Source organism: Larus michahellis, chromosome 1, assembly GCF_964199755.1.
Source record: "Larus michahellis chromosome 1, bLarMic1.1, whole genome shotgun sequence".
Lineage (NCBI taxonomy): Eukaryota > Metazoa > Chordata > Aves > Charadriiformes > Laridae > Larus > Larus michahellis.
Genome location: NC_133896.1, coordinates 17,948,502 through 17,975,616, shown reverse-complemented (window position 1 = coordinate 17,975,616; position 27,115 = coordinate 17,948,502). Strand labels below are relative to the sequence as shown.

The 27,115-nt window shown below is 36.2% G+C and overlaps 1 protein-coding gene across 2 annotated transcripts in view; it reads right to left on the bottom strand.

Moving 5' to 3' along the window:
• TBC1D22A (TBC1 domain family member 22A) overlaps positions 1 to 27,115 on the bottom strand; it is a 181,851-nt gene that overhangs the window by 137,861 nt on the left and 16,875 nt on the right. For both annotated transcript variants that reach the window (XM_074586261.1, XM_074586357.1), the window contains exons 5-8: positions 14,493 to 14,563; positions 9,140 to 9,268; positions 8,117 to 8,179; positions 414 to 528 (exon numbers count right to left, since the gene is read on the bottom strand). In XM_074586261.1, coding sequence (XP_074442362.1) covers positions 414 to 528; positions 8,117 to 8,179; positions 9,140 to 9,268; positions 14,493 to 14,563 — 378 coding nt within the window. The remainder of the gene's footprint in view (positions 1 to 413; positions 529 to 8,116; positions 8,180 to 9,139; positions 9,269 to 14,492; positions 14,564 to 27,115) is intronic.

Sequence of the window (27,115 nt, the reverse complement as noted above, 5' to 3'; positions counted from 1 at the left end):
AAGCACCTGTGAAGAAAAAAAAGAGCATCAGGAGTGGTGAACACTTCTTAACTAGAAATCAAGACGAAGCAAATGCTAGATCGTGCTTCTTTCTCCTGCTTTCAGATCTGACAAACGAGAACCCTGCCTACAACTTCCACAGAGGGTTTTGTTTGGTTGGTTTTTGTTGGGGGGTAGGTTCTTTGGAATCAACCTGAAAGATTCCTGAACTCCACTGACTACTTAAAGTCTGATTGCTTCTCAGTATATATTTAAATAGAACTATACAGATTTATAATTACAAAAATGTATTATAAAAATCATGTATCAAATTATGCTTTGATTAGCTAATTCAAATCATTACTCAGATTAAAACGAAGAGACTGTTCCAAAACCAGTACCAATTCACAATTCAGTATTAAGACAAATCTTACCTATATATTCACAAACGAAGACTACAAAAAAAGGAGTAACAAGATCGTTTATGCCCTGAACGTATCCACTGGCTGGATGACGTATTGCCCAGATAAACAAAATTCTTTCAAAGATCTGAAAAAGAGTTAAAGAGACTATCAGATAATTTATCAAGTGAGGAGCACATTTTAAACTTGAAAATTATACAAGGATAAATTTAATATCAAGTTACTAGTATAAAAATATGCATACAAAAGCATAAATGAAGACTGGTATTCATAATTAACTTCCCGTGCTAAGTAAGCTTTTCAGTTCTTCAAAAAGAAGCATTTTCAGGGTATTAGCACATGATAAAACCAATCTAGTATATAATTCAGTTACAGCAGTTACAACAAAGTAGCACTTATTCACTGGAGCTTTTCCAATAATATAAAATTCCTCTTTTCTCAAGAGGCAGAAATATTAAAACATCCTTCCACGATTCTTCACCTCTTTGAAACAAGTATTTCATCAATATAGTATTCTATTTATTCCTAAGTAACAGAAAGTAGTAATTCTTATAGCTTAGATTTTTTAATAACATGTCCATAAAAAGAGATTCCGTAATAGTTAAGCTTGCCTAATACTGCAGTGTGGGGTTTTAGACTTCAGAAGCATGTACACGGATTAATAAAAAAAAAAATATGAAAAAAAATCAGGAAACGTAGAAATAAGGCAACTGCCTGCCGTATCACATAACCTCACCCCCTCAATTCTGCAAACTGTACCTTGCTTAGGATCTGCCAGAGCTCTTAAGGCCACATCATATCAAATCATGGGAAGGACAACATGGAAAGAGTACAGAGCAGGGAAATCACAGAACATCTCTCTGATGCAATTTAGGTCTCTGACAAGCTATATTTCCTCTCAATTATTTGCTTCTGAACATCCTACACGTCTTTAAAATGCTGCATATAAGCAGCAGAGTGAAAGCTGCTGCTGTGTGCTTTGCCCTTTCCCTGCAAGGGCTGCCCAAGAAGCCAGGCTGCAGAGGCAGGTAAGCGGAGCAGAGGCAGAAGAGCTCAAACCAAAGGACTACGTCGCTCTTAAGAACAGACTCCAAGGAGCTTGCACAGTTTACTGCAACTCCAGAAGCCAATGAATGCCCAGGCTTCCAGAAACCCCGTAAAAGACCTGCCCTGAAAGGACGCAATAGGCAGAGGAAATTCAGTTTATGAAGCATATTTCAATTCAATTTCACTTCAAGTTTTTGCTGGATTAAGAAGTTAACTATTCCAACACTGGTTTAAGTAAAATCATATTGTTTAGTTTAAAAGCCCTCTTACAAGTAAGGAAAGGTCTAGGCATATATGACTCGCATCCAGGTGCTGAAAGTCCCATCACAGGCTTCCACATGAGCTACCTGAAGCTGAAACACATTTGCACTTTTCGCTTTGAAAACAAGTCCCAAACACCAACATCTCCCCTTCTCCCACGGGCTTTTTTGAGACTCAATTTTCCTTAATCTCCACGTTTTCTGTTTAGCTGGCATGCTGAAAATCCACAGAACAAGAGAGACAGTCAACAACAATAAATATGAAAAGCTTTGGCGGGCACTGAAACACAGGCCTTAATGGAGCTCACGCCTGATCCATTACAGCTGCAATTACAATTCAGTTTTTGCTCAGTTTTGGGGCAAAGATTAGGCAAGAAGGGAGGTATTCATTTACCAAATTCTCCATAAAAGCCTCTTGTTTTCATTAGCCAAGATGGTTTTTTTCCTTTAGCTGTAAATTCTTCTTGGTGCTAGTCCTGTCACCGCATGTTTTTTAATATGTGCTGCATATTAAACTGAGAAAACACCAACCTCTGCCCATCAAGCAATAGCCAGTGGGGTTTCATCGTCTATCAATTGTATAAAGACCTTAAGTTCTGTCATTTACAGCTTGCTTTCACATTTTACAAAATTATACCTTTATGAAATTGCAGTTGGTTTATGTCATATTTTTACTATTATTGGAAAATGCAAATCTATCCAGGTTGGGTAGCTCACAGCCGTCCTCCCCGCTTCTGCCAGTTGCCATTTCTAGTTTCAGTCACATTAGTTTTTCAGTATTATCAGTGTTATCATTCTGTGTTTCAATTCAAATAAAGGACATTTAACATACTGCAAACACAAATAACTTCCTTGAAAACAAGTATCAGAGAGGTGACTAGAAAAAAAATATTCAAAGAGCAATTGCTGAATATAGAATAGTGTTATGCAGTCAGGCACTAGGCTAAACAAAACACCCCTGGTGTGATGGAGTTACAAAATATGCAGTGAGAAACTAACAAAAAAAACCAAACAAAACCAAACCAAAACAATCAGTAATTCAGTAAGTAACAGCTATCAAAATACTCCTTGTAAAAACTATAAAAATAGTGCTTTTCATGAAGCCATACCTGAAGGCATATCTCAAGTCAAATAACCCCCAAAATTGTACCAATAACCTTTCCTCAGAACCTGATAATATACATAGTTTGCATTGGAAACTGAGATGCCTGCGGATTTCAAACCATTTTTAAAATCCAGGTATGAAAACAAAGATGTAGGGGCGGGGGGGGCTCTGATTGGGTTTTTTGTTTGCATTTTTTTAATATTATTGAGCAGGAAGGATCAACTCAGTGATTGGCACACCAGATTTAATAACCCAAATGCATCTAATCAGAAATTCAACAAATACACAGTGAAATAGTGTTTTCAATTTCCTACACATTTTCATGAAGTTTCATTTACTGCTCTGAATTGAAAAAAATGAGCACTGAATACCTGAAAGGCAGCCTGATTTAAGCTTCTATACAGCACTCATCACTGTGTTCAAACAGGACTCATTAAAAAGGTCACTTTCCCAAAAGTTTCCCGCTTCTTGATTTTCAAACCAGAAACTGGAATTCCTTTTCTACTATGAACTACTACATCTCACAACACCAATCAATTATTCTCCTTTGAATTTCTCTCTCATTCGTGGTAACAATAAGAATTACATTCAAATACATAAAGAGAAGAATCCATTAACTTAAATGCAGATTTCTAATTTCTTGTGGGTTTCGCTACTTTTTGAGAATTTGCTGCTTTTTTTTTTCCTGCTTAGAGAAACAAAGTGGGGGAAAATTTATAAGTTATTTTTAAATTGTGTTGTTTCCTTGAAATGACTTTTCCCATATAATGCAAGATTAGACAGGAAATACACAGCCATGTACTACCCATTTCAACAAAAGTCAGGTAAAGATAGAGCAGAAATTGATAATAAATTACAGACTACTCCACATCCACTTATCAAATTTATTAAACCTACGCTTACAGCCATTAGTCTTTAAAATAAACTCAACTACAGCTCCTCTCTCCTCCTCTTTAAGGGCCACTATTAATTTATTCACAGACCTTTAAGTCTTCGCTACAACCTGCCCCTCTCCCCAGATCTACCTAACTCACACAAAAAATAAACACTTAAAACTGATTTAAAAAGGAACATATAATAATGAGCTATTTCCACACATCAGACTCAAAACACCTTTTTCTAAAATGAAGCATTTTATTACAAAAACCAAATTCCAAGTTCAGGTGAGAAATTAAAACAGCTTTATTATCTCTAATGAAAAGCCCTTCAGAAGCAGACTCAGAGACCACCAAGAATAACAAAAATCCTGGAATAGTAAACATCTGGAAGTTGAAGTCAGAAGACACTGTGAGGTTTACATATGTGTTATGTTTCTGGTCTTTTGACTAGGAATTTTTTTCAGCTCTGTCGCCTACAATCTCTTCACCTCATTCTAAGTGTTGTCCTTTCTAGTAGCACCACCATTATTGCAGAACTCTGCAGCATCAAAAACAAATATGTACACAAACCCATCATAATAGCCACAATATGAGTCTTGCACACTATGCTACCTTTTGAAGCTTCTCTTTGACCCACACTCGATTCTCTTCTCTTCTTTATAGCTCTTACCATCTCACCTTAAGAAAGGGGAAGTGACGATTGCTCACCTGGGACCAGCAACTAGAACTCTCCCTCCCTAGAAGGGAATCAGCGCTGGGAGCAACTCAAGGCCCCTGTCTGCGTTGCGCTCCTGGGAGTAGGAAGGGATCCCCTGTGAGGATAAGGGATTAGGCTGTGCTATAGTAGGGCTCCAAAAACCCAGAAAGGGAGAAGTTGGTCGTTATGACCCTTCCAGCACCATTTGCACTAGTCATTGTAAAATGACACGAGCAAGCTGGGCCTGGCTCTCTTGGACCAGAGAGCAAAGGCAAGGACATATGCAAGCCCACCCTCCCGGTAGCCCACACACCTAGTCAGGAGATCAGCGGAGCTCTAAAAACATCTAACACATGAAGATCCTGCAACTCTGTAAAGTTCAGGATCAGTAAAAAGTAAATCAGATCTCTATCACTTCTTTATAACTCAAATACTTCACAAATTTCTTCTTATCCCACAAACTGCTGCTATCCGCCCTTTTCACATCCTTATTCTTCTGTACCTCAAGACCACTCACTCCCAAGTAAAAGAATATTATTAAAATACACCTCTGATTTACGCTTTTATTTTTTTTTTAAGCATTAATCAGCTGTCACATCTCATTCCTCCAAGCTTTCTATCATTTTTCCACCCCTTTTCCTACTACTCACTAGTGAAGAAAAAGGTGTTGGGGTAGGAAAGATGGATGGGATAGGGTATGGACAAGGATTTTTTTTTTTTGGGGGGGGGGGGGGGGGGGGGGATGGGGAGGAGGGGATTATTGTGTTGTGGTTTTGGGTTGGTTTTTTTGGTTTTTGTTTTTTTAAAAAAGCAAGCAGTAGCAATCTAGCTGGACAATGCCTTGATCACATTGATGAGAAGTATATCCACCTACTTTATGTGGCTCAATTACAATTGTTAACATGGCTCAACTTCCTAAACATTCAAACTAAAGAAATGTAAGTATGACCAGCAAGCAGGGATATTGGGCTCCATGCAACAGACTAAATTAATTTAAGGAGTAATTCTATGTTACTTGCAAGAGCAATCACAGTGTCTAAAAAGTATGGATTTAAAATGTGTTTATTTTAATGCAGTGTTTAAGATGCACATATCGAAGGAAGCATTAGAAAAACATACCTTTTGACAAGTTTAACAAATAACTAGAAATAAATAAAAACATATTTGCAAACAAAATCTCAGTAAATCACATGAAATGTATATGCTGCTTGAGCAATGTTGTTACCTGCCAAAAGACAATTAAAAGGGAAAAACCTAAATAATTTCACATGATTAATGATCCCACAAAATTAACCGAAATTGTGTTCTGTCCTCGAACTTTACTGAATAATATTTGCTACTGAAGTTCTATTGACATATCAGATTTTACTTAGCAAGAAGTTACCTAGACACAGTATTTCCTTTTTATTTTAATTACTCATAAGCAATAAGAGAAGTGTTTTATTCTGGGAGCATCTATGAGTTCTGAAGTTGACTGACAGCGTTTTCAGTAAACCAGCCATTTTGAGATTAATTATAATTCAGCTTTCAACTGTGACTGCTTGTAAAAAAATACTGCTCTAATATCTTTTTCACATTAATATACTCTCCAAATTCCCAAATGAACTCTTTGGCTCCAAGTTAATCCTGCAATCAAAAAGGGTTTGTACCTATCCTGTAATTAATTCTGTTCTATGTCTTATTATAGGATGCTTTCCCCAATGTACTAAACAAAAATACACATTTCAAATGTTGGAAAACCTTGACCATGTATATCTTCTTTAATTATCAATACAAGTTTACTCTAATGTTTCTAACTGTATTACGGAAAAAAGCAGATATCCATGGTAAATACAAAGCTGTCTTCCTACAAACTATTACCAAGTCTGCATCTAGTCTAAAGAAATGTATTAACCATCTCTTAAGAGCAGTCATATAAATATATCTTGTCTCACACATAACCAAATAAACAGAAGACAAAACTAGTCCAAGATCCTACAGGTTTATATTTCTATCTTACAATCTCATCACTTTATTTCAAGATATTCTCCAAAGACCATCTTTCTTAGTATCATTTTTATTAAGCTACTTGACTTCTCATTCAAGTGATTTGGTTAAAAGAAAGGGCATTCAATACATCCTCCAGAAGTTGTTTACCTGGAATTTCTATTTTAAAGCTGGTTTTAAAATTGTTCAGCTAATTTAGAAATAAATACCCTATCTAGCAGTCACTCTTGAAGAAATGATTTGTACTTTGCAATCTTCCTTTAAAAACAGGAATATATATAGACTCTTACACTAGAAAAGTTAACAGCTTCTAATTTCTCCTTCAATAAAACACAAGGAAAAAAAACCACATCATTTTGGGGTATATTCACTCAAACTAAGAACTACAAAACCACAATCATTGTACAGCTGAACCGAAGTCATGTTATTTTGAGACAGGGATGATCTTCATTGAGACCTTAAGAAAAGTTCAATCATGAAATGCAAGGAAGTAAAAAAACCCACGCCAAAAAAGCCACCACTTTCTGTTGAATGCAAATACATCTTTAGATTAATTTAAGAGACTACTGCCGATACAGTTCAAATATTTCTTTCTTCTTAGAAGTATTTGAGCGTTCTTCTTTCTCTATCCTTTTTTTCCACGAAATAATATTCACTTCCCATTTCATTTACTAGCTACAACACTGACACTGATCATATTCATTTCTCTTTAACAGTTCCTTTCTTGTCCCTTTATTTTTCTTACTTTACTCTTTGATTCATCCTTAGAAAAGCCCAAGTAAAACACCACTGTGCAGAAAGCAGATAGAAAGCAGTACTCTTGTACCATTTTCCTTCAAAAAGCTGTAATAGGCTATTTCTTCAAACCCATTTCTCCAGTACTTGTGGAGGAGCATTTACATTAAACAAATAATTGCAAGAATGGAAAGTTCTGCGTTTAATTTATGCAGATGCATTAATCATCTAATGAAGTATCAGAAGATGTTCTGCGTGGCTCTATAACAGTACTAACAGAACCCACACGGAAGTACATTTGAAGGTCTAACTGGAACCACTAGAAAGGAGAAGTAATTGACCGATTATAAGAAATAGTTGAAAGAGGATGATTCACACCATCTGTACTGTTTATGACCTATACACTTTACAATGAAAAGTCCCTGTGGGATTCAATTACCCAGTAATATAGAGCAATTTGATTAACATATTTATCATTAATTGATGTATATGTAACTATGGTAGTAAAAGAATTTAAATAGTGTAGTCAACATATAAAGCTAACAAAGAAGCAAAATCAAATAAGGAACAGAAACCAGTCACACAACAAATTCACAAAAAGAGAATTTCCCAAGTAGAAGACTATGATAAGAACTTCTAGACCCTGAATGATTTTGACAAATACATAGAACCACGGGAACTACGCTCTGGATTACTTCAAAAAACACATTATTAACAAAACATATAAAAAGCAAAAAAGGAAAACAATCTCAAAGGCACAAGACTGAAGAAAAAAACTGACAGATTTGATGCAGTAGATTAATGACGTGCCTTTCATTTTACTACTCATATTTACACTGTTATTCTTAGCCTATACTTAAATATTCTCATTTCTAGGACTTTTTTAAGCTAGTTCCAAAGTCAAAATAGCAACTGATGTCAAATTAACTAATAACCAATGCTGTGATATCAGATTCATTACTAAAATGATTTCTAAAGAAAACCAATTCTTTAGATATCATTCTTACCTCTGTTACTTTGGGCTGAAGTCTTAAAACTTCAGGACTCATGCGTGGAATATCGATATGGATCTAATTAGACAGAAAGAAGAATACTGTAAAGGGAACTAACAGCACACTTTTTAAACAACAATAGTTAAAACAATCCTATCGTTTTACAGTATTAGTTATACTGCCATTGTATCATTATTTTTGGAATAACATTGATTTACTGTATCTCAAAACATACGGCCAGATCTTTAAGTCATTGTTAATTATCAATGAGGCAAAATCAAAAATATATATATACACACTTCGGTTTCACGTTTTAGGATCCGTATATCACATTTTGGTTGTTTGCCATTACAGTCATATTGACAACACTCATTACCTCAGGATAATTATGAGTAAATACATACTACGCTTCTGTAAAGTCTAGTTCAATTGACACTATCATATATATTTCTTGGTACTAAAGATCAGTCTTGAAGCTGAAAGAAAGATTTCGGCTTCTTCTGTCCTAAGGCAGACTAAAGTAGGATTGCTTAGTCTATACTTAGCAATACAAACTATTCACTTTAATATGAAGCTGGAAGAAAAGTTATCTGCTTATCTGGGTGGGCAAAAAAGTTTGACACACCTGTTTATTGCATACCATACACATTTTCAACTTCTTAAGCAGAAATACAGACCCAGTAAGAAACAGTCACTGTTATACTTTGCCTGTACCACCCTCATCATTTGAAGGAGGATCTGTGCAGGAGATGAAAGATTTGAAAAGCCTACTATTCTTAAATGAAAAACCACGGCAGCACTAAACATCAGTGACACATGGCATGCCTAAGGCTGACAAAAAAAATTTCACTATTTTGAGTTTCAGACCAAAATATTTCATATTTTTGCTTCTGAAATGTACAAAAAAAATTATTAGAGAGCTGCCTATCAAATAATATTAAAGAAATAGAGAAAAGTAGTAGCAAACTTGAAAAATAATCTCTTTAATTTCTTTAACAGATGTCTTATAGGTAGAAGTCACTTCAACAGGTGTTCTACCTGTCTGTAGGTATCTTGGTGGTTTTCATCATTTCTGGAATCATAGTATTGTTCAACAAATGCGAAATACTCTTTGCGTTTTCTTTTTAAAGTGCTTTCTCTTCGGTCCACATTTGCAGGAAGATAGCCCTGAAAAAAAAAAAAAACAGTGAAATTAAAAGGATATTACCCTTTGCTTTACGAAAAGCACTACTGGAATTTGATTCCATGTGACAGGAAAACTAATAAACTGATGTAGTGCCATGCAGTCCTACGTGGATCTGAATAATATCTGAATAATTCTTCAGTAAATCATTTTTCTAAGCATTCCAACTGATACAAAAGCTCAGATACAAACAACTTACTAAAATCAGCTTTCTTTTTTTTTTAAGAAAAGGTTACAAGCTTTTCCACCTTTAAAAAGCCATTTCTCATCAAGAATTCTAAGATGACGATTGCCTCCCAAAGTGAACAGATCAAATAAGCTCAGATAAATGTAATGTTGTACAAGTTAATTAATTTCTGCATTCCTATGTGGCCATTATCAGAGCAATTTTATTAAATTTTTAAAGAAAAAGCACATTATCTCGGTTGCCTTCAAGTAGGAATGATATACATTAGGAAATGTGTTTAAATTACGGTTAAACTTGTAATACAACGGAGTATTAATTCAAAAGCTTTAAAAACAGTCTAGCTCCTTTATTTCACTGTTTCAGATGAGGAAAAAATAAATATTTTCAAGTTTTCATTTCACCTCAACAGATGATTAAAAGTTTCATCACAGAAAAAGACTCAACAGCACCAGTGACTGGGCTCTTAGATGTAAGAACACTAGCTAGGCATTTCCTTAGTTGTTTCCCAAAAGGAATTTATAAGTAGTGTCTTATTTTCCATAAGGTACGGACACACTAAGGAAGTCATGTTTCATATATGCAGGATTATACATTGTTGCCTTAAGTACAAAATACATCTGAATGGATCTTCACTGAACTCATTCATATATATGTGAAAATCCCAATCTTCCCCTCCAAAAAACCAATTCCATTCTCGTTTTCTTTTGTCCAGTTTGATCCCCATTTCTGGCATCTCAGCCTACTTCCCATTTAAAAAACAAGCTCGGGTTACTATTTCAGCATTTTACAACAGGAGATGTGATGAAAGTTACTAAATGTTCAGTTTATATAAAAGTTCACTTATTAGAAAGATCATTATTCATGTAACTGGCTACCAAAAAGTTTCCTGAACATTCAGAAATAGTTAACATTGTTTTGTAAGCAGCTTGATTTCAAATAATCAACACCAACATCCCGTAACACTGCAAAAAAGAAAGCTAGTTCATATTTTACATACATGGCAGTCCTGGAAAAATACTTTGCAAAAGAATAATTCTAAAGATAGATGGCTTTGAAAGAGACTGGACATACAGGACAATATAAGAAAAAACTAGTAAATGTATTACTCACTAGTCAAGTCAAATTAAAATATTTCTTGACAATATTACAAAAGCTCTCCTTACACAATAACAGCTATCGCCATACTAATGGTAATTAGTAAAACAGAGAAATCAAACTTATGTCAGATTTAAGTTTCCTTAAAAAAAAAAAAAAAAAAAGATCCTCGTAACATGAAAAAAACCAAACTATTCTAGGAGTGCAGCATATATTTGCACTTATACAGTGAGCCATAGCCACAGCAAGTAACTAATAAAATGCTGTGCATTTAACTACAAAAACAACTTTCTTATTCAGTCCTAAACACTAAAAGCAAAAACGGAATGAGTAAACTTGACATGCTAAAATTGCTAAATATACAATAAAATTAAACACACTAAAAATAGGTATATAGGTTCCATTACTCTCCTGCAACAATCCAACATCGCATCCCATTTCTATAATGTCCATTTTGCTCAACATGTAGGGAAAAATAAAAAATACTAAACATCAATAGATTTTTGAACATATCTCTATATTAAAACCATTTTAAATGTTATTCCCATGTATTTTAATGTCTTAGTTTAAGACAACAGAATAAGTACAAACCACATTACGTTCCAGCTACCTTAAGAGGTACTTGCTTCAGCAAAACTGTATCTTTTAAAATGTACTGACTTGCGTCTGATTCCAGGTACTTCAAATTGCACCAGCTTAACTTTTGCCTTGAGACTCAGTCTGACATTTAATATCCTGTCCCAGTGCTTTGTATTAAGTTAAATATTGAATTTTGCCTCCATTTATTCTCAACAGTTGGGTTTTTTTCCTGTAGGATATCTTAGTTCCATTAGAAAAGAATTCATTTGTGAGATCAAATGTGAATGTTTGAAGGATACCAGTATTTTCTCAGCAAGTCTTTTTGCCATTATTCAGTTTCAAAGACTGAAGTAATCTTTCAATTGGACGTGTCTTGTTTCCTGTTCACTTTACAAATTAGGTTTTATTTTTAAAAGTTGGAAAGGCTTGAACGTATCATCAGGGAATAAATTGGTGGAGAGTTTAATCCTTTTATTCATTAATTTCCTCCAAAGGCTTTTGCAACCATATCTTTAATTCTGTTATTCAAAAGAGAAGTGAGTCTGAATAGTTCTGCTTGCTGTTTAGGTACAGTATACCTACCCTTTTTGCTATATTTTTAAAATAAATCATGGTTTTTTTTTTATATACTGTTACAAGTAAACATGCGTAACACCAACAATCCCTGATTATATTGATTTTTCATAGGCTTTCCCTTTGAAGAACTGTATTCATCAAACACCTGTTAACATTATTAACCTACTGCCTATGTAATAACTATCTCAACTGTTCGATTTTTTAAATCATATTTTAAAAATTCCAGCTTCAACGCTGATTTTACAAACAACACAATCACCTTCTGCCTCGGATACTACCAACTGTACTCAGTTCCCCAAATAAGTTTGCGCTTTTTAAGTAAGACTTCTGAATAATTCCAAAACAAATATATCCAGGCTTAATTTAGCTCTAAATTATGCTTTGGTTTGCTCATCTTCTTTGGTTTTGCAACTGATCTTTAACGAAAACAGTTTTGCTTTTGTACATTTATTTCGCCAATAGCTCCCAGTGCACCTTATAGCACGAAAGACCTATCACATCGCACCCTCTTACCTGGGACATGCATTAGCAGCAGGTAACATGTTTTAACAACTAATGTGACTTAAAAATTAATTACAATTAGAAAAAAGCATCATGGAGTTTATGACCACAAACACTCAAAGCACTACTTCTTCACCACTTCAGAAAGAAGATGAAACAAGCTGCAGCCTTATAGCATAGAAAAACAATGTTTATCAAATGACTTGTCTTTGGGTTTCCAAAATGCGTTAATTGAGGACCACTTAGTAGATAAGAAATCATCATAAGAATTACATGAGAAAAGCTGAGAACTTTCAAAATATTGCTATTTAGTGACAGAAGGAAAAAGAAAATCAAGAAAAAAAAAAAATCAACACACCACAATTTTGGAAGTCTCTTACTCAAAAAATAAAAAAAAAAATCCACTTAATTCTTAAAGGAAAAGCAAAATAACCTGAAGAGAGTTTCTTTGCGGAGGTATGGCAAGACAGCCAAAGATAAGAATTGAACTGGAATGGATCCTGAACTGGAGTGGTTGTAACAACAGAACAAGAGAACTCTACACTTAGGAATTTCTCTAGACTGGGAATCTCAGGAATAAACTAAAATCAACTTATGGTAGGAAGCTGAAGCTCACAGGAAGTCCACGCTCTTATGTGAAAGTAAAAAAGTGACTGCAGTTAACTTTCACATAATTCCAATTCTCTAGACCTGTCAGTCCTCTGATTCAGAGCTTAACCTATCCTTATGCTTTAGCTCACTGTGTTTTACAGGCAATTTTGAGTTAGACTTTTTTTTTTTTTAACTCTGAGTGTTTTAAAACAGGCATCCTGAACTTCAAGAGAAAAAAAAAAAATAAAAAAATGCTCTTTTCACTACCAAAATTTCAGACAACAACTTTGGGAACAGAACTAAAATAAACTGTACACTGCATTTCATTTCAATTACAGTAGGATATTTGAATATCCACCATTAAGAAGCTGCATCTGCATTTAGCATTAGAAGGAACTAAGCTGCAAATTTAGTACAACTCATCAGCAAGAGACACTCTTTCAGTCACTGGAAATCAGTCTCAGTCTGAAGTAAATACTTCGCATTCCCCGCTGAATTATTCTATAAAAAGCAAAGCTATTTAAGTCTACTCTCTGAAAAATTCAATAGTGTTAAACTGTTGTGTGTATAACTCAGAATTTTAAACAGTTCTTAAATGCATGAAGATTTGCTGATAAAGTGTCTTTCACAGCCTCTGGAGAGTAGACAGAATGAGATTTTTGCTTCTTTTTAATACAAACATCTTCACAAGTTCTTCTAGCAACCACAGGCAGACAAACAACAGCTAAAATGCACAACTGTTTGCCATTGCAAGCACTATAGTTGAAAAGACTGACATGAAAAATACTCCTACAAGGAATACACTGTATTTTTGCAGAAGAACCTTTTTAAACATACTGCAAACAGAGAATAAAAAACTCCAGTTCTGTAACACCAAACCCAGTGAATCCCAGATTCCCACAAGCTTGTCTCTGATGCCCGACTGAAGCACCTCCGTGTGCTGTTCCGTGGTATTTCAGTCAACCTACTCCCAAGCTACTGCCCTTGCAAAATCCTCTAACCACCGGGCAAAGTTCAGGGAGCTCAGCCAGCCAAAAACTCACACTACAAAAAAGCGATTAGCTTTTTAATTAGCTTGTCTCCCTGAACTGACTCACAGGTCTGACATCGGGAGAGCTAATGCCACAAGGTAACTGACCACAGCAGTTCGGATTTGCTAGTCTTAAACCACTACAGAAAAATCAGCAAAAAAACCCATAAGATCCTATCACAGCTTTTCTTCAGTACAGTGCTAATCCTTTCTTGTAGTTACTTTAATGTGAAGTCAGAATGAGGACTTTCGTAAGACACCGGTAGGCTTCGTTTCCTCTTCTGTGTGCCTATTTTCCAGAAAACTGTAAGAATGCACTTGGCTTTGAACTCTCCACCATTCCATCAAAATCGGTTGAAAGAGGCCACTGTTATCACATAAGCCTTTCTTTCATAGAAAGCCAGGCTGAAAAATACAGATATACAGCTGACATGATTTACTACTACTTCTCATTCCCCTCCTTTCGGTTTGACAAATTAATCTTGAAATTGAGCAAAAGAACAGAAGTTTCATCACAATTCAGCAACAAGACACAATATTTTCAAATATCACTGATGGATTACAACTCCAGCAAAATTATTTGCAATGCTTGAAAAAACTATTACTACTAAATGCAAAGGAAGAAGAAAAAAAAAAAAATACAACTTACTGAAAGAAGCTTCCATGCAACTGGACGAACCCGTTTGGGAATGCCAGACCAGCTCAATTTCCGTAATTCTTCTGTTAAAAGAGAAGTATTTCATGAGAACTAATGAAACTATTATGAATTAATACACACATATATATTCAAATTAGCACAAAGTTGTTTACAACAATGATCCTGTCTTATTATATTCCAATGAAATCATAATTATATGGCAATTCTAAGAAATTAATAGGATACCGGCTAATTACTATCCATAGGAATACCTATGATAATAGGTACTGAGTGTGATAAGGTAACTCTGGAGTATTTCTCAGCATTACTTTTTAGGATACGTGCCTTATATTAACATGCAAGAGATACTCAGACCTATCGTACAATATGCTTACGCAGATCCTAATTAAAAATGAGATTCGCAGTTACAGAAACAGAATGATACTTTATGTCTAAATGCTGGAATTTAATCCCATGCCATATTCTCATTCTTCATGTTGTACTCCTTTCTCTTGAAAGCTGCTTGTTAGATACCATACCCAGCTAAACCAATCTGTGGGACTTCACACATTTTTTTGTGACAACTGTCTATCATGTGAAAAAAGTTATAAAAAAAATTATGAAAAATGTAAAGACAAAAGATGCTTAACAGTGTCCTAAAAAACAATGGTTTTATGAGATATTTACTTGTAGCTCTTTTTCCAAACCAACATGGGCTTACCAACAACTGTTCAAGTAAGAAAAACCTTACAGGACTGGACATACACACTCAACAAGTGATATTGTTGAGTCCTGAAAGGAGGTTGTAGAGAGGTGGGTGTTGACCTCTTCTCCCAAGTGAATAATGACAGGACCAGAGGAAATGGTCTGAAGCTGGGGCAGGGGAGGTTTAGATTAGATATTAGGACGAATTACTTTACTGAAAGAGTGGTCAGGCACTGGAACAGCCTGCCCAGGGAGGTGGTTGAGTCACCATCTTTAAGAAACACGTAGATTTGGCACTTCAGGGCATGCTCTAGTGGCAGAGATTGTAGGGGATTTTTCATGTGTGTGGTTGGACTCAATGATCTCAAAGGTCCTTTCCAACCATGAAGATTCTATGATTCTGTGTTTCCCCTCTCACTTTGGGCAGCAGGCTCAGCCAACACACCAGCGGCTGCACAGGGATCTCACTGAGAACAGTGAGGCTACATCACCAAAATCCAAGCAAAACAGTGACCAGATGCTGCACTAGGATCAAAACACAGCAGAAACTCAGAAAAGAAGAGAAAAAGAGCAGATATTAAGAAGCAAGATGCTAAAAGGCCATCATATCAAAGTGACTGCGTCTATCAAGTCTTGAATCTAGTCTAAAGAAAAAGGATGACTTTCATATAACACCAACGAAACTGTCTTTCGTCTATAAGCTTTAAAATACTATTGTATTTGACAACAATAAGTTTCCTTAATAGAATCTTTTCTTTTCTACAACACTTCAACCCCCTGAAAAAGTGAAAATGCCCTGACATAGGGGAAAAAAAATGAAAAAAATATATTTCCTAATATGTTTTTGACTTAAAGACGTGGTTTGTTCTGTAGTTTTCCTTTTAAATGAACTAATTTATATCTTTCCTGTAGAAGAAGAAATACAAGGATGTGAAGGTGACACCTTGTTAAAGCAAGAGTACATAAAAGTTTGTCAGTACAAACTATATTTAGACATATCTAACTGCATCAGTGTACCAAGACAGTATAATACCTAACCATTTAGGAAGATTATATTGAGCATGAGCAAAGACAAATTCAGTCATATACCTTGGGCAATCCAAAGAATAGAATGCCAAATACTAAAGGAAAAAGTATAAGAACACACCAAATATGAAGTGACTTATTTGATTTCCAGCAAACAAAAGATTCCTCAGTCTTGTATTTCCTTGTACTTGCAGCCTATCCATGTCTACAACAACAGTAAGATTAAATATACTATAACTGATTACATTTTATTTTCCTTCTTATTTACAGTCCATCCCTATCCAACATGCTGATCATTTACAGCAAGAATTCTTCACACAAAAATTGTAATGCCAGTTCTTCCCCTCCCTTGTTATTAATTGGCATATGCAGATCATTGCCTGCTCTTAAATATGGAAATAAAAACATACAGTATCAGGCAGAAACAAATTTAAGTTCATTTTACGGTCCAAACTCCAAACCAAACTGAGAGGTTCAGAGAAGATCTAGATACAGCAAAGCACCAAACTCTTTTTACTTCCCCTTCTATAGGCACAGAGGTACCTCAGAAGGAGCATCTACAGAGGTACACACAAAGTAGTAGTAACAATGACGAAGTTCGCTCTTATACCAAGGTTCCTTGATAATAGCATGACTACAAAACCAAAAGAAAACCTTCATCTCTTTTAACACTAATTTCCTAACCTCTACTTCCTATTTACAGATCACTCCTGAATCCCATGTATCCATTTTACCTTTATCTCTAGACTTCCTTTTTCCTTATTTCCCTCCTTTTTTAGCCCTCATCCCTATATATTTCAGCTGTACCTTTCCCCAAATCATCAACCGAAGTTCCACACCTGTCTTCATTGCTCGTCCATAGAATCCACTGTATAGTTAAGAAAACCTTAAATTATTAACCAAAAAATGGTACGACCTTTAAAACAGAACTGTACTTTAAAAAAAACAAAAGCAACAGGAAAAGAGGAAGCGGTCTCAACTTACACCAGGGGAGCTTTAGGAGGGGTATTAGGAAAAATTTCTTCACCAAAAGGTTTATTAAACATTGGAATGGGCTGCCCCAAGAAGTGGTGGAATCACCATCCCTGGAGGTATTTAAAAGACAGGCAGATGTGGTGCTTAGGGACATGGTTTAGTGGTGGTTTTGCCAGTGTTAGGTTGATGGTTGGACTTCATGATCTTAAAGGTCCCTTCCAACCTAGACGATTTTATGATTCTGTGCTTTCAAAAAATATTAGGAAGCTCACAATACTTCTGCACACTAAATATGCATGGGTGGAGGAAGCACAAAAGCACGCTTGTACACGTAACTCCAAGAAATCTGGTGGTATCCCAATAAATTCCTCCCTTATTCTGCCTCTCACATCACCCCACCAGCAAGTAGGCTGGGGGTGCACAAGAGGTTGAGAGGGGACACAGCTGGGACAGCTGACCCTAACTGACCAAAGGGATATTCCAAACCATGTGACATCATGGTCAGCAGTAAAAGCTGGGGGAAGCAGGAGGAAGAGGGGGACATTCAGAGTTACAGTGTCTGTCTTCCCAAGTTACTGTTATACATGATGGAGCCTTTCTTTCTGGGGGACGGCTGAACACCTGCCTGCCGGTGGGAAGTGACAAATGAATTCCTTGTTTTGCTTTGCTTTGCTTGTGTGCGCAGCTTTTGTTTTACTTACTAAACTGTCTTTATCTCAACCCAACTGATTTTCTCTTTTATGATTCTCTTTTCCACCCCACCTGGGAGGGGAGTGAGCGAGCAGTCGCGTGGTGCTTCGTTGTCAGCTGGGGTTAAACCACACCAAGACTTTAAACACTGATTAAGAGAGAGCATGAGGTTTAAATTGAACTACGTTATCACAGGTTGGCACAATAAATATACTTCATCATGAGTATGCTGTCACTGCAAACACAGGGGATTCAATGGGGAAGAGAGGTAGCAAGCAACTAAAATTCTCTGACATTATGTAAGTGACTCCTGAATTTCACTGACACTAAATAGGAAATGGCACCCAGGATTGTCCATTCCCAATAAAAGACGAGGCTTGGGCACAGAGGTGCATTAAGTGCAACAGCAGAGAGATAGGCTGCTCATACACTGAGGACAGCAACCAAAAAGCATTTCTAAAGTAAGAGAGCTATGGAATGCCACAAACAACGGAAAAAATACACTAATGGATTCTGAAGAAAACCCAAGAATACCTATGACACAAAAAAAACCCATGCAAACACCTCTGCCATGACACACGGCAAGGCTGGGGTACAGAACACAGCTGGACAGGAACAGCCTTCATTAAGGAGCATTTAAAAGAAGCGCAGATGGACACTACTGAAGTAAAAACCAAGAAATAGGAATTTTTTTTTAATTTTTTTTTTTTTTTTTTTTACACCAAGAAAAGATGAAAAACTGCCTGCTACTTCAAAACATAACAAATGTCTGAGTACATTGCTATTTGGAATGGGCTTCTTGGCTCTCGGGGATTGGTTCTTTATAGCAATAGCTTTGAGGGACTAGTTTTTCAGGATGGGAAGAGGGGAGATGGTCAGCAGCAGAAGGAAGGACACAGAAATTCCCGAAGCGATAAATTGTTATGTTACGGTGGTATTAAGTGATCATCTTTAGAATATCTTGATATTTGGCCTTAAACAGACGTTTATCCAAGAAGTTCAAGTTAAAACAAAATCTTTGCATTCTAAAGAACAAACAGCTTTGTAATAGATGTCTGAGATCAAGAACAGTGTTGCAACTAAAAAGCAATTTTGTAAATCCATACCATTTTAGCTCATAGCATCTTTAGCATTTTGCCCACAGCAAGCAGAAGACTGAACCATTACTCTGATTTACTAGTCTATTTTCTAGTTACTAGTCTATTTTACTAGTCCAATTTTCTAGTCTACAAAAGCAGATAAGATACAATTCTAATATTACAAGTTCCCAATGACTGCCAAAAGCAAGAACTACTACTCAGTCTAACAGTATTGGCAGTGAATGACCAGAGGCACCATAAATCAGGTATTTTGATACCCATCCTGTTACGGAGTGGTGGCTCCACAAACAGCCTGGAAGAGGCACTAAACTAGTGATAACAGGATTCTTGATCCACCCACTGAGGTGCCCCCTTGCCAGCAAAGAAAACCCTCCTCCCCTAAGTCCTCCTGGCAGCTGAAGCAGGTTTGGCTACTTCAATAGTATTTTATTGTCTTAACAGGTTTAGTCTATTGTCAGACTCCAGCAGCAATGATCAAGCACAAACTGCCCAACAGGTACCCCCAGACAGCACCTGGTCGCATACCTTACCCTTTTTCCCTTGATCTTCTTTTTTCACCACCCTTCTACCTTCTTTTCTCTGGCACAAATTAACAAACCCCTCCAATTACTTCTTCCCTTAGTGGTGCCAGTTTTGCTACAGCTATACCCAAACTTGGTACCTCTGAAATGATTACCTAGGCACTGCTGGTCTTGTAACACTGCACCTTCCAAAGTGGCCCCAGCGCCCCCCTCCATGCAACGGCACTGTTTGGTCATTTCTCACACAATTCCCCCTTTACTACTTGTGAAATGCAGGCATGCCGTAGGGTGCTATCTATAACTTCTATCAGTTTCTCACACTGCTGCTGTTTGTTATGTACAGCAATTTCTCAGGTCGCCTCCAGTCGTTCTCCACACCCTGGGGAGTGAGCTCAGCCTCCGAGCAGGGCAGTCACCAGCTTAGGTATTTGCCTGCAGCCCTAACACATCTGCAACAAGTTTCAATTCCACCCATGATTCAATGTCAAGTAAATCCCCAAGCTAGCAAGCACTAAATCATACGCAGTAGTATCAACTAGTTATATTCTTCTAAAAGCCAAAAAGGCAGGAATCAGTCAGAACAAGTGAAGGCAAAGTATGTAATAGCAAAAAAACTAGAAAAATCGTATTTTGGATAGTTTATGAATAAAAAAGAGACTATTTGCCTTAACTAAACACATTTACAAATTATATATGTATCTCTCCTCCACCCCAGAACATGATTATAAGCTCCAGTGTTGGATTAGTAACAAGGAAGGACCCAAGTCTTCAAAGGCAAGTGATGTCCAACTGTGCACCATTCTGCTCCGCTAGTCCTTGTGCGGCATTTATGAACAAGGACACTTTGCCAGGTCTGATCTATTTGTGTCACTGGTTGCCTGGCTGAAAGGAAAGAGATCTTATCCATTAGTTTATTACTTCCTTACATAATCATTTTGCTAAAGCTTCAAGTTTTGGTTACTGGTACAGACAAGCACACCATTTACAAACTATGTGATAAGCATAGTACATGCAGAAAACAGAAAATAAATTGCAACTCGGAAACTACTTTTATTACTTTCAAGTAACATCAACTGCTCATTCTCAACTCTATACTCCATTGAACTCTGTCTCATCTTTCACCTTACTGGGTTTTTTTCCTCTCTTAAGTTGATCCAGATAAGAATCTATGCACATACATGGGTACCAACCTCTAAAAACAACCCATGTAAAGAGGAAAAAAAACCACCCCCCCAAAAAACCCACCAAGCATAAAACAAGAAAAGATGCAGATCTGTCATAATCAGAAATGTGGCGCATATGACTAAATCATCCAGGACAAAAACTCCACTTACTCTTCAGTAACGCATTTAAAGCCAAAGACTGGAACTATGCAACCAAATTGGAATATAGCTTATTCTATTAAACCTTCTATCCTGTGATGCAGCTGAGCTTTCCTTCTACACTCAGGACTAGGAAAAGATAGTTTTGACAAAGAGAATTTAAATTATGGCACTATTTCAAACGAAACCTTCACTTCTAGGCTAAATATAAGCAAACACTTGTAGGACTCACTGAACTAAAGAGTCACTCTTTGCAAATTAAAGAGAAAAGAGGAATAAGTTTTTTTTCAGCAAGTTTCAAGACAAATCAGTTTTCATTCCTGACACTGTTTTGCAACAAATATACATTTCTTTTAACTGGGAATAGCTTGAGCTGTCGTGTAATCCCAAACAATAACGTACATATCCTGTGAGACTGGGTTTCAAAGGACTGCCCTTTCTGGAAGAAAATCTCAGCACTGGACACAGAAGTAGAAATACACACCAAGGACAAGACATTTTTGTTTTATAACGTAACACTTATTTGAAACAGATCCTCTGACTAATTCCCCATAATGTAGGATTTGGGAGTGAATATCTCCCTACATTCTTGAATGCTGAACACAAGTAATTATTTATGTTCCTCTGCCAGAGCCTTATCCTCTCTGGGTACTCTTTTTATGCCTGGATTTTCTGCTGGGCCTACAGAATCTTTGGCAATGTTCTTTCTCCCAATATATTTGATAAAAAGCATTTAATACTAGTTTGTTTGGTTGTTTTGCAAATCGCTTCTCAAACTCTCTTTCAGAAGTGCTTCCATGTATTTAGCCTGACAGGATTTATATTCTGTTCTACTCTCCTTATTTGACGCAGAACTTCACCTTTTGGATTGCATTTAATAACCTCCTCTACTCTGTTGACATACCATACGGGAGCCTTCTGAACTTTCTCAAGGTTTTTGTTTCTGGTTTTGCTTTCAAAAGTGGTACGGTAATTGCTTTCAGTATGGAAAAGACAGACAGATGATTGCACATCTGAGAGTTAAGTCAACTCCATCACAACCCATTAGCCCCGGGTATGTGATAATTCCATTTCTGCACCAACACTGACTGTTGTCCTATACCACAGTCCTCCAAAATTCCAGAATCTCAGACTACTCCAAAAATCATCTAAAATTCTGGTCCTAAATTTTCACTACAGTGAGCTCAACTAGCATTTTACCAGTGACAAACAGCACACATTACAACTGAAAGAGGCTATGCAAGAATTCTTTTTGGGTGCAGTAGCACGCTTTCATGATTATCACCCCAAAAGCACACAGCTTCTGACCCTTGTGCATCGCTATTGTTAAAGCATCAATTCACATTACACTTTCCTCTGACGGTTCAACACCAAAACAAGAGGAAAGAAAACCAAGAACCATGCCCTTCCCAACAACAATTATAAAAGCAGGAAAAAAGTCGCTCCTAGAAGATTTAGTTTAACACTACTAAAGCATAAAATAGAAATGCTTCTGTTGACAAGAGAAGAAAGAACAAATTGAAGCATATCATAGAGTACCACTTTAGATATACGTAAAAGATTGTCAGTGAAGCTGTTCTAATAATACCATTAAAATACATGAATTACGTATACATTTTAGTTGAAACACATGCATAAATTTTACAGCAAGTTTGTCTATTACTGGTTTTACGATGGGCTTTATTCTTACAAATGACCCAACAGATCACTTCATAAAATCAAATGATAACACATAATTGAAATACTTGCATTCAAGTTCTCAGGTTACCTTGAGACACATGAATCTTAATTTTAAAAAAAGACCTGAGGGGGTGAAATCATTCTGACTTTTACATCTCAAAATTAAAATAATAAGTTCTAGTCTGTAAGTTGCCACAGTGCCACATTTTTTTTATCCAATTTTCATTAGCTTTTATTTTAAACACCTGGTTCTCCCCATTTCCTCCTGAATATTTAGCTTTCCCACCAAGAAGTGCTAAGCACGTTCAGATGCTACAGTACCTTGTAACGGAAAATCCACTTAAGGATGAATTTTCTCCATATAACACATGATAAAAATATTTATTTTAAAAAAGTTCCATACTGGGCCAATATGTAACACACAGCACGCTCAAGGGAGCAAATAGATAGACATGAGTTTGTTGAGAATACAAGAGAGCTACAAAAAAATGACATGAAATGCCTGACAAAGGTCAGAAGTTCAACTTAAGAGCAAATAAATCCACAAAGATGTCATGCAAAGAAAAAAATATTTGATTACACCTCTAAAAACAGCACCTTTCCAAGAAACAGAAGCAAATGAGATACTTGACAAAACATTGTTAGAAAACAGGTATGATGCGCTGCTCTTACAAACAGCCTTGACACGATAAAAATCGGCTCACACATCCGACATTGAATCCTTCCTGGCATCCTAGAAAGAAGTCGTCTTCTGTTTATCTGCACACGCCTGAGCATCTGGCCTTGAAAGTTGTCACCAGCCCCAGTGGCTTCCAACAGCCACACAAGCTCCAAACCTGGAACCCATCTCACAGCTTCAAAGAGACTGAACAGTTCCTACCTACATCCACAGATGCTCCATCTTCACAAAGAGGAGGCAGAGAGAGGCTGGAAAACGAAGCGCTATTTTTCTAACTTCTGTCAGCTTTTTATACGGGGAACCTGTTATCTCTTCAACCTGTCCACCAGCAGAAGTTTTCATTTCCTTCCTTTCCTGAATTTTTTTTTGTGTTTTCCCCGCTAACGCGTGTGACTATTCCTATGAATTCACAAAATGAAAGGATGAATGCCAACTAATGGAAAGAGATGCCAAAAATAACTTGCTAAGATGAAGGAGGTAAATTGAAAGACAGAAAGCCCAATGCTGCAGCTGGAGTTGTATGCATACCAAAATACTCCAAATGTTTGACTCGGAGTTAGCCCTTGAAGCTTGAGGGTTTTTTACTTCATTTTAGTATAAAGTTTAGTATAACATCCAAAAGAAGGGAAGTTATATTATTACTATACATTATAGTACTGAGTTTAAACGCAATATATATTTACTGCTGTTAATATACAATGCACAAGCCGTCTCTGATCAATTTCCAACAAGCAACTGGGGCCTTTCTCTCACCATTAACACCTAAGCCCTCTATTCTTTTCCCAGGTCATCTTTAGTAAGGAAGATCAGTAGAACATCAAAGAACTATCAAAAAACTTTGTCTATATACTGTCAAATGCAGAAAAAGCATCCAAAGGTCAAAATAAAGAATCTAGGTGCAGGCTAAATTTAATTTCTGAAATATTTTTACTCCTCTATTATTGTTAATAATTAAAGCAAAGGTTGAACACAAAATCCAATTTACTTGATATTACTTCTTTGAGCAGAACTTTCCTAGAGCACCTATCCAAGTGCAACTATAATTGGGGAAAACAGAAGAATTTTTGTTTACTACTGATTTCCTCTACACAGACTTTTATTATTGTGTACACAGAAGTAGGAATAGCTAATATATTACACCAAAAAAAGGCTGAATTTTAGCTTTTCTTCCAAAGAAATGCTCATCTGAATGTCACAGCTTTGTTATGCCCTGCTTTCATTCACAACAGTCTTGGAGAAGCTGATACCCCTTCACAATAGTTCTGAAGAAAAGCCTTGCATTATTAAAGTGCTGGGGGCTTTTTTCTCCCGCCCCTTCCCATTTGCTGGTTTTGGTTTTGGTTTGGGATTTCTTTGGTTTTGTTTGTTTTGGTTTTTTTTAATATTCATAGCATTTCTATACCCATGATGTCATGGACACGCCCTTTTTCCCAAATTACTCCTCGACTATTAGAGTGTTCTCATTTTTATTTTTAATGAAGTCAAACAGGAAAGAATGAAATTAGGGGCAAATAAAGAACAAATCTAAAGCTACCACATTTCTGCTCTGTAGGGTACAAACAGGCTCCAATCACACAGTAAGTTTATTAATTTTTATTGCATAGAATGTAGCTATATAGAAGTACAGGCATAAAGGTTTAAAACTTGGAAATTGCTGTCTTGCAAAAGTCAATTTGATTATATACATCTACCCCATAGTCTGCAACACTTTAAATCAAGGCAGCAGAAGAAGTCTATCCTCAACCAAGACTTTGGGAGTACCAAGGAAATGTACTTGCACTTATATCTGAAACTTGTCCTTTATTTAATATCTCATTAACCATTGAACTATTTGTCATTGGTTGAAATGTTACATTCTCCTTAGTCAAAGCATAATTTCCATTTATTGTCATTATACTAACTCTTTCCCCTTGTAGATTTCCCAGGGAATTAGATGTCCTAGTTATGAGCTGGTGAACATGCCTGCCCAGCACAGGATTTCTACAAAGGAGTTTTAATGCCACCTACAAATGAGACACACATTTTTCAATCATGATAGTATTACAAAAATATCCTTGCTTCAATATAATTAACATTTTCTTAAAACTCGAGAACAATTATTTTGAAGATGAGCAGTTGTAAAACATTCTTATCACAGACAGGACCACTTCATAAAAATATGAGCACAGAATTAATTTTAGCCTACTGATTCAGAGCTGAAATTAGCCAGATCCAAGAGCAGTGTTTGTAAAACCTTGTCTATAAACTCTGCCCCAGATGGAAAGGATACTTTCTGAAGCAACACTGTGAACCCCAGTTGCTACTCTGTCTTTCAGTTGTCTCATTATTTTACATAACTCTGTGACGAATAAGTATCAAAATGTTTATAAATCGCTATAGATTTTAGACCAAAAACTATCTCCATTTGCTAGCACTAGCCAACTGTCACTTCTGCTCACAGAGACAGCATTTCTTTTTTGCAGAAACATTTTTGGGTTAGGATAGCTTATTATGAAGGAATAATATGGCATGTAAATGCTTCGTTTTGATATAGTTCATTTAGTTTTGGAAAAATTTGTTTTACCTGCTTTACTACAATACATTTGGATACACATTTCTCTCTGAAGAAGAAAAAGTTTAAAGCAATTATTCTAAAAGAAATCTTAAGACAGTATCCTTTTACTTCCATAGATTTAAAGATCCTTCATATTCCATAAATATTTCATGGGGCATTCTACAAAGAAAACATGCCATTAATTTACCAGCTTTCTAAACCCACAAGCTATTACTAGAGCTATTACCCATTACACCTAAAACACACGAGGGGAAACGACCAAGTCTACAAGTATTTTTCTTGGAACTACAAGCTCATCATTCTATCAGCTACAAATAAATAAAAAATAAGTCAAGAAATATTAAAGGAGCTCAAAATTTCTGTGTATGCATTATTCATTTTTGATACAGCTGTTATTTCATTGAGATTACTGTAAATGGCTACAAGAAGTGATGGCCTGCATGAACAATTCCATGATAGATACGATAAACTAGATTTACATGTTTTATGTTCCTATAACATGAATTCCTTGGATAATTTAACTATACAAAGCTGGAAAATTCTTTCAAGAGCACAGAATCACGGAACTGCAGCTCCCCCAACAGCACATTACAATACAGGCAGTACATATAGAAAACAGCTTTAATAGAGGGCTAGTTATTACTATGGCAACCACAGCAACTGGTTTCCAAATGAATAATAGCTCTGTTAGGCACTTCATTAAATTTTTTTCAAGCAAACACTGCCCTTAATCTTCTCAATGGAACAAAGAGTTATCCTGAATGCATGCAGAAAACAGAAAATAAAGTCCAATCCAATGTTGTAAATACAGGGTAAGACCCTTTTCAGGACCTTTGCTAGGAAAGAGCAGGAAAGTACACCTTGTCCGTTATTTCGCATAGAAAGTTGGAGAAGCAAAAGTGGATGAGGTTGGTGTTAGAAGGTATGAGAAAGCAAGTGATCAGGAAAACTATGGCAAAAGGAAGATTAATAAAACAACTAAGAAACAAATGCAACAAGTGAAGCCAACAATGTAAATTATGAAAATAAGTCATGGAGAACAACTATGCCGGCAGAAGATTTTAAATGGCATTATATTTTTTTCACAGTTTTCCTCCAACATTCAATTTCTGTGCATCATCAACTGTTTTTATTTTTACCTTAAAGCTATTCAAACAGTATCTAACAAGCTTTCCAAGCAGAACTAAGGTATCTCTCTATACAGAAATAGAGAAAATGGGAAACACCCCTTACAGTACCAGTTAATTAAAGGAGACAATTTTCCCACTTCCTTAGAAATAACAGACAGTATTCATTTCTCCTGTTTGGGGAGAAGATGGAATTTTGCAGTCTATTGACCAATCACAAGAAAAATCCAGTTGTTAAGCGAACAGCCAAGTAATA